Below are 12158 nucleotides of genomic sequence, written 5' to 3' on the forward strand. Positions count from 1 at the left end.
TTCAATACAACATAAAAGACTTCATCTTAGGTAAATTAAATACAACATAAAAGACATTTACAAACTTGAGTATTGAAAAGTAGAAATTAAATATGCAATAATTATAGTAAAATAATTTTATCTTAGGTAAATTTACATTTTGGCACACCCGTCATAGTCACTAGTTAAACCAATTTTCAGTCTCGGGTCATAGTTAAACAACCCGCCCAATCTAAAACCCTAAACCCAAAGCGCAGATGCACCAGAACACTACCCCTACACAGCTCGAACGCCGCGGAATCATGGCGGCCGGTAGCGAAGCTCTGAACACGGTGAAAGCGACGGAGCCAACGCAGTGGCTGGCGCCGAGCCCGGAGCTATCAGAAAACGCTCGAGCCGCATTGAAGAGCCTCTTCTCCTCTCTCAGACCGTTCACGCCGAAATCGCCTTTCAACGAGCTCCTGGTGGAGGAGGACTTCGACGCCGAGCAGATATGGCAGCAAATCGACATCCAATCCCAGCCGCTCATCTCGAGTCTCCGCCGCGAAGTGAAGCGGTACGAGAAGAATCCGGAGGAGATCAAGACGCTGAAGGTGGTTGTGGAGGGAGAGGAGAAGGTTCTGGAATCTCAGAATGAGGAGAAGGACAGCGAAGATTTCGATGAGGAATCTGATGATGAAGAAGAAGGTGATGACGTGGAGGAAAATGAAGATGATGATGAAGATGAGGAGGAGGAGGAAGAAGAAAATGTAGAAGAGGAAGAAGAAGGAGATGGAGAGAAAAACGAGATCGAAGATGGTTTCTTTAATGTAAAGGCATTAGGGAAGTATTTGAAGACTACCGAAGCGGAGGAATACGAGAATGAGAGTGAAGAAGGAGCTGATGAAGATGGAGATGAGAAAGATGAGGAGGATGAAGCGCAGGAGGTGAGGCTTTTGTTTTATATATATTTTTGTTTTCGTTTTAGAGTTTTGCTGTCTTTGAAGGTTTGATTTTTCGGGTTGCTAATTCGAATTTATTTTGCCTGTTTAGCTCATGAATCTAGATGAAAGCGAGGACGACGGGGATGGCAAGGGTGCAAGGTACTGCATTTGTTTAGTTACTTGGTTTTGTAATTAGCAATTGATTGTGAATACATTGTTCTTGTATATTTGTTTGTTTGATTGTAATGTGTTTTAGGTTGGTCCTTTTCATTTTGTTTGTTTTGCATCAATGTTACAACATGTGTCTGTGTCTGTGTATCTGCATTGTTATATGCTTGACTCTGCATTTGTGCTACAGATATGAAGATTTCTTTGGGAAAAAGGAACTTTCTACCCACAAAAAGGAAATTTCTATCCACGATAAGGATCTTTCTACCCACGAAAGGGAGCAACTGAAACTTAAGGCCGAGATAGAGCAAAGGGAAAAGACAATGTTAGATCCCAAAACTTGGACCATGCAGGGAGAGGTATGCTGTTTCTCTGCTCTTTTTTATTTTACTTTTGACACTAATTGGACCCTATTGTAACGTTAGTTATGTAGTGATACATGAGTCTTTAAATGGATTACACATTAGTATTGGCTATGGACAGGTGACTGCAGCAAAAAGGCCACCGAACAGTGCGTTAGAAGTTGATTTAGATTTTGAACACAATGTTAGACCTGCCCCTCCAATCACAGAGGAGGTTACACTAGCAATCGAAGATATGATCCGGAAAAGGATTGAGCAGGTAAACAACATTTGTGTTAGATACATTGCAGAAATGTGCTTTCATCTGATCAGTTCAAAGTTCAGTCATTTTTTGTTTTCGGTCTTTTGATCAATCACGTATGTACAGGGAACTTTTGGTATGTTATAAAGAAGAAAAATCCTCATTCTGTCATTGTTTGACTTGTATAGTTGTATTGTTGTTTGTATTTTCAAATTCCTCTTCTGTTTTAATTAAGTGGATCATAACCAGTCAGGAAATGGATCTTGATTTGTTTTATAGGATTTGTTTGATGATGTTCAAAGGGCTCCTGCTTTACCTACTAAAGCACCAAGAGAAAGAAAGGAGATGGTAAGCATTATTCTATAATATCTTTGGAGTCTACTTATGGAATATTGTGGTAATATTAACTTCTTCAATATCTAATCTTTCTTTGTTTGATATATAGGATGAGAATAAGAGCAAGAAAGGTCTGGCTGAAGATTACGAGGTATGTGTCTTATGCAAAATCCTTTACTTGGTCACCAACAGGCTTTTCTCCTATTGTGCCGGATTTTATTTCTCTCTCAAGATCTATATGTTATATTTAGAAGTTGTTTTTCTATGTTAGTATGTTCAATTACAAGGAAAAGGTACTGAGTAGCTATTGTTATCAACCTTCTGCAGCGAGAGTATGTTCAAAAGATGAATCCAGATTCTGGCCCATTGTCATCCAAAGACGAGCAGAAGCATGAGGTGCATGTTTTGATTGCTGTTATTTCTTGATTTTATGTTTCTTTGTAATACATTTGAACTTCACTCTCCTTGTATACCCTAATATACACATACCTTTATTAGTATCTTTTGAGGATTTGTCTTACGTGTTTCTCCTTCTGTATTTGTAAAAGTGCTGATTCATTAGCCTTGTGGTCTATGTCATTGATCAGGCAGAAATGCTGTTCAGGAAACTTTGCTTGAAGTTGGATGCTCTTTCTCATTTCCACTTCACTCCAAAACCCGTGAGCTTCTCAATTAAGTTTTATCTATGATTACTAAAGTTAAATTTATCTCATTGGTATTTACTTGTTATCTGCTATCTGTTGGATAGGTTATTGAGGATATGTCTATACAAGACAATGTCCCCGCTTTGGCTATGGAAGAGGTAACGTGAACCATGCCTTCTCCTTCTTTTCAACTGTTATTTTGTTTTTATTTTTCCTCTGGGAGTATCATTCTACTACTCTGAAGTTTGAAATAGAATATCATGCTTAAGTGTGTGACATGTCTTCCTTTGGCAGATTGCACCTGTAGCGGTCTCTGATGCAGCAATGCTAGCTCCTGAGGAAGTATTTTCTGGCAAAGGTGATATCAAAGAAGAAGCGGAACTTACACAGGCAGAGAGAAAAAGGAGGAGAGCTAACAAGAAAAGGAAATTTAAAGGTAAGTTTGCACAAGAAAAGGAAATTTGCCCACTTTTTATTTTTTATTTTTTATTATTATCTCTTATCATTTAAAAGAGTAGTGAGGAGTTCAGTATCCCTCTTGGTGCCAGAACCAATAGAGGTATTCTTGCTGCCTTCAGTTGCCATACATTGGCCAGATGATTGCTTTTGTTATATACAAATTGAAATATCATCTGGCTTGGTGACTTATTGGAGATCTAGTCATCTAGAATATGTCTGATTGTGCTTGTACTTTTGGCAATATTACCCATGTCATGCCTATTTTCTTTTACTTTCCCATCTTTTTGTTGATATGAATAAGACACCAATATCTGCGTTGAGTACTGATTCTGCACATCATTACAGCAGTGACAGCCAAAAAAATGGCAAAGAAGCCACGAGACAGCAACAAGGACATCATAGAAGCCATGTGACAGCGAGGTGCAGTAAGTAAATGATGGCAGTTTTGCAAGATAATTTGACTTAATCCTGGCCGCAATACGATCACCGAAAGGCAGAGCACTTGTGTTGGTTGGGAGAGGGTTCATCTTGAAGATCACACTTGCTCAGTACCTGTTCACCCTTCCCAGTCAAGGAATATGAAATGTGTGAAAATGATTCAAGGAAATTTTAGTGGACCCTAATTTTGATTTGATTATTTTTACAACTTCTCAGTCATAATTTTGGTAGATAGTCTGTTGTCTTTGAGGCCATATAAATCAAAGGAAGCGAGGTACTACAATCAATGTTGCATACTTTTGCTTCTGATGTGCCAATATTGTAGTTCTGTATACTGAAATCAACAATCAAAGGTTCAAACTTGATTGTTTCCAACAAAAATTAAAATCTGATTAGAGTCAACAGTGATTGTTCTGAAATCCTTTGTTTTCTGTTTGACTAAATGTCAAAATAAATAAGATCAGACAACAAATGCGCTAAGGAAAATCCTGTCCATGAGGAATTCAAAGCTAATTCTGGGGTGATGAACATTGGTAGATTGACTGAAAAGATATGGCAAAGTATTCAGGGGTCAAAACCACTTTGTAGAGATCAAAATTCATTAAAATCCTCGCTTGTTACTAGGTGCTGTTATTTCTCAGCATATAATGTCACCATGGAACATGCTCAGAATATACAAGGAGAAAGGTAACACAAAATCCTGTCATACTCTAGTTCATCTTAAAATCTCCGAGTCTTCATACTCCTTTGCATACGTCGTCAGAGTTGTTCTACTTATTCAAATTTTCTTCAAGCCTCTCAATAGCAGCACCAACACCACTCTGTGGTTCTCTTTGATGCAAGGTGGGATTCCCTTCATTTGCCATCTCCACCAGCTTCAAGTGTGCCCACCCTGCCACAAAATGCATCAACCTTTATTAGCAGCATACGATCGATCGACATGTAAGAGAAGCAACAGGTATAATGTATTACCAAGTGGGAAACCAATGGCTCCTCCAAGGATTGACCCCAGCAACATATTTCTTCCACGCCATTGTAATGATCCTGGCACTTGATAAATTAGAAACAGAATGTGAGAAAACAAGTTCAGTGAAGTTCATAAATTGTTCCACATTTTTAAGCTTTAAATACCAACTTCAGAAGTTGAAAAACATACGACAGAAATCAGTACATTAACCAGAACAGTAAATGACTCTTACATAATAGCCCGAATGTCGCAGCAGTGGCAGAACCAGCTCCCACAATATTGAAAACATCTAGCACAGCCCTTTTCTCAGCAAGCAGATTCTGCAAACCATAAAAGGTAGCAGTGAACAACCCAAGACGCACTCCGCCAATTATTGAACCCCGCGTGACTCGGATGAACCTTTTCTCCATTGCATCTCTCATCATACGATATTGCTCACGCTTGTCTGGTGTGCTCCCAAGCTTCAACATAACTTCAGCATCCTTGCTCTGGCAAAAGAGGCAGAATTCTCACAACTTTACTAAGGACAAAGCTACTTTTATCATGTTGTGTACATCCAATCTTTTGAAAGATAAATATGATAACCAAACATCTCAACTAATCATGATTTACTACAAAGCCTCAAGTAAAAGAAACTTACAACGGAAGCAGATGCCTCCTTGCTACCACCATACAACATGCCTGCAAACACTCCGGCAACAGTTGCTGTCCCCCAGTTGACAGTCCCAGCTAGTTTCGGAGAATGCTGAATCAAAACAAGACAATGTCATTCTATAAATACAAACAGTAATGCATTTCCACTTCTGCTCACACATGTTCCAATGTTCATGCTAAAACTCATTCTAAACAATGTCGTAACATGGAAGAAGATCAGTGAACAAATGAACACCACATTGAAACGCCTAACACGTATGAACCCGGGGTTGGGGTAGCAGGCATTTCATCAAACACATGGTGGGCAATTCTGAATTCGATGGAAAACCAGAACCCAAGTTCAGATACTTAAAACACCCAAAACCAAAGCTCTAACTCACATAATTAACAACCCAATGAAACAAGTGCCTCTAAAACCCTAAACTTGAGATCATGAATTTGAACAACTGGGACTAAAAATGATTACTTGAATCCCAAAAATCAAATCCCAATAACTGGGTTGATCGGAATCGTCATATAAGAATAGTATTCATAGAGAGGAGAGATGATCCATTACTTGGGATACAGTTTCTTCGGGTTTCTCCTGAGCTTCCATTGGCACTGGAGACGAACCAGTCAGAAACGACGTCCTTGATAATGTCGTACTTGTTTCAAAGGAAAGTTGTGCTCTTAACTTATAATGTCTAAAAACTCGTAATTCTCATAAAAATAAAAATACAAGTTTTCTCCAATTTTGGATTGAAATTAGTGTAAGTTTGAATTTCTCTTCTCTTTGATGAATATGAAATTATACATAGTAATGAATTGATTTAATGAATAATAAACGCTCTTCATAACGTTTGTGGTTATCTACTTATTAGCTCGACATAAAAAAAAAAGTCGACCATCATAAACAAGTTGTTTTGTATTCAATTATAGTGTGTGTATTCAAACGGAAGTCAAGTGAGCAAATTAGATGAGTATCGTACTCAAACACAAAACGAGATCTACAAGTCTACAACTATAGACACAATACAAATGCAATGTAATTCAAACACAAGAGGAGATCTACAATTATAGACAGTTTGACACAATCCAGATGCATTCTTCCTCTAGGCTATTAACCATACGCAGATCTTCACTTTTGCTTTTCACTTTTTAGTTTGCTGTACCAGTTCTGTTGATATAGTAGTCATAGAGAAGTAGAGAAGGAAGAACAAAAACATAAAGCAAAGCCATTAGTATCATTTCATGCTATTTTTATTGCCCTGCAGTACCCAAAAGCAATCTAAAGCTTAACGCAGGAATTTCAAAAGCACCCTAAATCCCTAATGATATTTACATCTACCAATTTTCCAACCAAAAAGAGAAGCAAAAACCCATAAACAATTCACCAAGATTCTCAACATTGCATAAAGTCCCCCAAATCATGCCCACTAGTCCAAGCAAAGTATATCATTGCATTTTCTTTCACTCCCACTTCTCAGTTCTCACTATCCCTTTCCTCTCATTCACAGAATTACAAACCAGTTTCTATCAAACTCTCTGAGTCACATCCATGAGTACCACTATGCTTATTCTTCTCAGCCTCCTGCATCTTCTAACACTAATTCCATCAACTTCAGGCAACACATGTAGATCCTTCTGTGGAAACATAACCATAGACTACCCCTTTGCCATCCATTCCGGGTGTGGCCACCCGGGTTTTCGAGATCTCTTATATTGTATCAACGATGTTCTTATGTTCCATATCAGCTCAGGCTCCTACAGGGTTCTGGAGATAGACTATGCATACCAATCTCTCACACTACATGACCCTCACATGTCAACTTGTGACACCATTGTGCTAGGTGCTAAGGGTAATGGCTTCGCAGTCGAGCAATGGCGGGCGCCATACATGAATCCATCCGCTGACAATGTGTTCATGCTGATAGGCTGCTCAGCTCAGTCGCCACTCTTCCAAGGCTTCCCAGGAAAGCACTTGCCATGTAGAAATGTTTCAGGCATGAGCTGTGAGGAGTACTATGGTTGCCCTGCTTGGGACCTTTTGGGCCATAGAATGGTTGGTTCCAAGTTCGGGACAGGCCCACCTGAGTGCTGTGCTGTGCCCTTTGAGGCTATCAAGTCAGTGAACCTCAGTAAGCTTCAGTGTGAAGGTTACAGCAGTGCTTATAGTCTAGCACCTTTGAGGCTTGATGGGGCTAATGGATGGTCTTATGGGATCCGTGTGAAATATTCTGTTCAAGAAAATGATGAGTTCTGTAGGTCGTGTGAGGCTACCGGAGGCACCTGTGGGTATGGTACTGATGGCATTAGGCAATTGTGCATGTGTGGGAGCTCAAATTCGACATCAAACTGCGATTCTGGTTAGCAACAGCAACTTCATTGTCCACCTTTTATTTTGTCGATAGAGTAATTCTCATGTCAAAAATATGACATGTTATATTGTTAGATGACAAATTAGAAACATAATCTAGTGTTGTGCAAATTTTCTCGCAATAATTGATCTTTCTGGTGATGTGCAGTGAAATCATCATCAAGAAGAACATACTCAAAGGCAGACACAGTCACTGCAGGTACCTTTTAGTTCTTAAGTTTCCGATACGTGTTTTTCTATCACATCTATCATCTGGTTTCTGATTTGGCAACCTGTTTGTAGTGTCACTGATGTTCTTGCTAGCTTGGATTGCACAGAAGTGAAAGAACTGTTCTTGATATGGAGTGCAGCATCAGCATATGTGATGCATATATCATGATGTAAATGCCAGAGTTACAGATATGTTGGACTGAGAGTTGTATACATATTTTTGAACATTATATGCTTTCATATATAAATATGTAATTGTTCCTCATAATCGAAAGTGAGAGCTACTTGATTTTGGAGTTGACAAAGGGAAATCCAAGATTCTACAACTATTTTATTTTCATTGAAACATACATTAGACATATGGAACTGCCTTATCAGCCCTATCTAAATCAGCGTACAAGTACATTAGAATATTTAACCGCCTTAGTTTGTTCTCTCAGTTTTGTCCCGAAATTCCTTGGCTCTATTACTGGCTCTCATCTTGAAAACTCTTAAGCACCTTAATAAACAACTGAATCTGGCCTCATTGTCTGCAATCAATAATCAAAACGAATTAAACGAAATAACATTTACAATCAAATAGTTAAGATGTAGCTAGATCACTTCACTTACTTTTGTGATAGATACCCAATGATCGAGCGTCTTGATAGCTTTCCCTGAACGTTGTGTATCACGAGCCAAAAGAACTCCTTCAGCTAAATTTGTAACACGGCCGCTAACTAAAAGAGCTGCTGCTGCATTTAGGATCTAGCCAAAGTTGACAATGAATAGATGTTCCAAACATATGAAGTAAGAAATGACATTGATATATTGCTGAAGGAGACTCACAAGTGCATCTGCAACGGAACCTTTTTCTCCTGACAGTACACGCTTTAATGCCTCAGCATTATACTCTGGACCTCCACCTCGCAAATCATCTACAGTGCATCGAGGAATTCCAAAGTCCACTAATATCAAAATTTCGATTTTATTAGAATGAAAATGAAGACAAACTTTAGCAATAAGGATAATGAATTATTCCCAAAGCACAAATACCAACAAGCATAAGAATATGCCAGTTGATAACTTGAGCCTAATCTCACATGGATCGAAGGAGAACTTCTCAATCTTGTTAGGAGTCACATCAAGGATAAGTCCAGGTCCTATATTCAAATCAATTAGACAAAAGTTAGGATTTCCATATTGGTGCATAGTAAGATGCTAAGCAGTAAGGAATAACTATTAAGTTATACAACAATAGAAAGGAAACGATTGTTTTAAAAATGCCAAATAATTATAATCTCGTATATAAAATAGAATGTCTACCGAGAGGACTCATTTCGTCCAGTCCCTCAGAATGAACAACCAATGCTCTTTTCATGCCAAAGCTTTGTAATGCTTCAGCCATCTTCAAGACCTATACAATTAAGAAATAAACCACATGCATATGAAAATAGTTAATTTTATGGTAAGGTCGGAACTTTAGCAACATGTGCATTGTGTCAACTAAAGTCTAGCGCATTCTGTTCTTTGAGGCCCTTACCAAATCTTCAGTGTATACACCAACTACGGCAAAAGGGACTTTTGCCGGATTCAACATAGGTCCCAAAATGTTGAATACAGTTTTTACTTTTAGTTTTTTCCTCACAGGACGAACGATCCTCATTGCTGAATGATACTTTGGTGCCATCATAAAACCAATGCCCACTTCATTAACACATCTCTTGACCTCCTATTTCAAACAAAAACCAATATAAAAATTTGCATAAGCATATATGCAAGTTGTTAACTTCTGAATTATTTCGCTGTTTATATTCACACAAAAAAATCACCAAAGTTAATTTGTTGATGGAATTAGAAAGTTTAATGCTATTCTCGAGTCAATGTAATGTTCTTGCAGCTTTAAAACTAAACAACTATAGTGACCAATAGGGTTCGGATAGGCCTTGTTTATGGCATTCAACCTGCCCATCTGACTAGAGAAGACTCTACTATACCATCAATCCATCTTTCTAAAGCAAATGTCCAAAGAACCAACCTGAGGGCCCAATTCAATGACTATGTCCAAAGCTTCCAATACATCTGCACTTCCACATGCAGAAGAACTTGAACGATTACCTTGCTGAAATACAAACAACTTTCTAACATTATTCATAGTTCAAGTAAAGCAGTGCAGCAAAAGAAAGGAAATATCGTCAATGATTGAAGAAATGTAACCTTTGCAACTTTAGCACCACATGCTGCAGCAAGTATTGAAGCCCCTGTGGAAATGTTTACTGTGTTTGCGCCATCACCTCCAGTTCCGACAATGTCAACTGCATCATCCAATCCCTCAATCGGTAAACTGTGTTTCATCATTGCCTTTGCCAATCCCACAATCTGTTTAATTATAAAAAGTGAGAAACAAATTATAGACAAAATCAAAAGAGAGGGACAGTTTAAATCATAAAAATAGAGTACCAGCCTCGGGCAACAACACAGAGAAAAAGAAGAAAAATGAACTATTGAAAATAGGAGGAAAAATAACAGAAACGAGAAACACCGTTTAACTCAACCACTACATTTACACAGTCACACAATAATAGAACAGGAAGCTAATAACACAGGACAATTAGCTCACCAAATAATATCAGATGTCCATATGCCATTATCATGCACCATCAAAACAGACCAGAAGAATACCAGTTGTCACACACGAGTCGTTTATAACTCAAGAGGATGACTAAATTTCAACAGATTTAATCACCATTCTGCTGAATATTGGCAAGTAATCTTTCATATCATATTCTTTTCAAAACAATCCAGCATCTAAGTTGCCTTCGAAATTCCAATCACAAAGATAACCAATTTCACATATCTAGAGGAACAGATGGCGTTCTTGACTGCTTTCAGAATTCACAAACAGGAGTAACATAAAATGCTGACCACATAGAACAAGATCCAACCCACAATGCTACTTCTTTTGAAAGTTCTTTACTTTAAGATTTTACTTACTTCTTCATAAGTCTCTCCTTTGGCTCTCAACAGCACAAGAAAGGCGCTAATCAAAGCCTCATTAGTATCACTCAGCAAGAACTCCATTGCAGCTTCCGATTCCGACTCCGATAAATCCTTCTTATCAATCAGGGACTCAATCAACTGCAAAACACAAATCTGTCACAAACCCAATTGTGTTCCAATTCACAAGCTAAACAAATCCAACTGGCATACCTCATTGAAGGAAGAAAACGGTGGTTTTGATCCCGCGGAAACAGTGGAGTGTCCGGAGAGCACAGCACTGCACAGCGTTGATGGGCTTGTTTGCTTTGCATTGGGAAACAGGGAAGTGCAGCATGAGCTGTTGAACAGCTTAGTGCGGTGAGTCAACGAAGCAAGACTTGTAAGAGAGTGAAGATGTGTTGACACTGCCATGGTGGTTTATCTCAATTTGGCTGCGATCTAATTCAAACCCAGAACTGTGCAACACCCAGTTGCTAATGAGAACTCCTCATTATTGGCAAAGACAAGTTTCAGAGAAATCTGTTGTGAAGCCTCAGTGTCTTTGGCTTCGCTTCTAGAAGACCAAAGCCTGGGAGTTTATATAGACAGCACGAATCGGTTACATAAGGACACAAAATCATTTTATTTTTTATATTATTTGTCTTTTATTATTAGGGAAAATGTATATTGGTTGAATTTGCCAAAAGAAGGAAACGAGAAAAATGAAACCATGTTTGTTAACGGGTGTGATGGAAGCTTATTCACAAATATAGTAGTGAATTTCATGTTAAATCCCAAGTCTACTCATCAAACCATTTGATGTTATTTTTGACAATTGATAGTATTTATTTATTTTTGAATAAGGGCCTAAACGGCCGTCCTCATGCCTTGACTATTAACGAAACCGCATAATACAAAGAAGGTACATAAAACATAAACCTCAAATTGCCTAAACATCTTGAAATAATATGAGTTTTCAATCCTATGTATTCTAAAAAACACTATTTAACAAGAAGTGCATCATTGGCTACTCCATTTCTTTTACAAATTTGACGACATACATGAAATACAATGTTCATGTAGAGCCATAAGTTACTATATCTAACAACTTTCCTACCATGTTGTCACTGGAAGATAGTACCAGTGACAATAAGTTTTATTATGCCACTAAGAGGCTACGACAATTTGACAAAACAAAGAACTCGTTGTCCATCTAGAACAGACATGGTATGTAAGAAACGTAAACCGAGACAAAACACACACCTCTAAACCAACATTGAGTTAGGAATTATTCTAAATAGAAAATAAAATGCAGCTAATAAACTAACATAAATATAACTAATAGCCCAGGTCCATGATTGCAGCTTTAGACTTGAATATACATAAACTAAGCAAGCAACGAAAGTATCCAATGAAACTACTCTTATGACGGTAGCTAGGAACAAGTCGTTTATGTTGATGAA

The 12158-nt window shown here is 38.1% G+C and overlaps 4 protein-coding genes across 4 annotated transcripts; 2 read left to right on the forward strand and 2 right to left on the reverse strand.

Annotated features, from left to right (window-relative positions):
• The first annotated feature begins 227 nt into the window (after nucleotides 1-227).
• LOC101305072 (U3 small nucleolar ribonucleoprotein protein mpp10-like) lies at nucleotides 228-3950 on the forward strand. Its single transcript, XM_004298907.1, has 11 exons — nucleotides 228-905; nucleotides 1012-1061; nucleotides 1261-1429; nucleotides 1554-1691; nucleotides 1953-2021; nucleotides 2119-2160; nucleotides 2337-2405; nucleotides 2597-2668; nucleotides 2758-2811; nucleotides 2948-3089; nucleotides 3458-3950. Exons 1-11 carry the CDS (start codon nucleotides 237-239, stop codon nucleotides 3523-3525), a joined length of 1542 nt encoding a protein of 513 aa, XP_004298955.1. The 5' UTR covers nucleotides 228-236; the 3' UTR covers nucleotides 3526-3950.
• Nucleotides 3951-4067: 117 nt separating this feature from the next.
• Nucleotides 4068-5815, reverse strand: LOC101305372. Its single transcript, XM_004298908.1, has 5 exons — nucleotides 5728-5815; nucleotides 5158-5262; nucleotides 4750-5005; nucleotides 4523-4600; nucleotides 4068-4442 (listed from the first exon to the last, which is right to left on the reverse strand). The coding sequence occupies exons 1-5, from the start codon at nucleotides 5764-5766 to the stop codon at nucleotides 4321-4323; spliced, it is 600 nt and encodes a 199-aa protein (XP_004298956.1). The 5' UTR covers nucleotides 5767-5815; the 3' UTR covers nucleotides 4068-4320.
• An 871-nt stretch (nucleotides 5816-6686) lies between these two features.
• On the forward strand, nucleotides 6687-7914 carry LOC101305943. Its single transcript, XM_004298910.1, has 3 exons — nucleotides 6687-7516; nucleotides 7676-7726; nucleotides 7810-7914. Exons 1-3 carry the CDS (start codon nucleotides 6709-6711, stop codon nucleotides 7848-7850), a joined length of 900 nt encoding a protein of 299 aa, XP_004298958.1. The 5' UTR covers nucleotides 6687-6708; the 3' UTR covers nucleotides 7851-7914.
• Nucleotides 7915-7977: 63 nt separating this feature from the next.
• On the reverse strand, nucleotides 7978-11267 carry LOC101305663 (anthranilate phosphoribosyltransferase, chloroplastic-like). The gene is made up of 10 exons (XM_004298909.1): nucleotides 10927-11267; nucleotides 10711-10854; nucleotides 9934-10095; nucleotides 9755-9838; nucleotides 9260-9448; nucleotides 9043-9133; nucleotides 8820-8879; nucleotides 8566-8684; nucleotides 8350-8484; nucleotides 7978-8267 (listed from the first exon to the last, which is right to left on the reverse strand). The coding sequence occupies exons 1-10, from the start codon at nucleotides 11125-11127 to the stop codon at nucleotides 8238-8240; spliced, it is 1215 nt and encodes a 404-aa protein (XP_004298957.1). The 5' UTR covers nucleotides 11128-11267; the 3' UTR covers nucleotides 7978-8237.
• Nucleotides 11268-12158: the final 891 nt, after the last annotated feature.

This window comes from Fragaria vesca, linkage group LG5 (assembly GCF_000184155.1).
Source record: "Fragaria vesca subsp. vesca linkage group LG5, FraVesHawaii_1.0, whole genome shotgun sequence".
NCBI classification, from domain to species: Eukaryota; Viridiplantae; Streptophyta; class Magnoliopsida; order Rosales; family Rosaceae; genus Fragaria; species Fragaria vesca.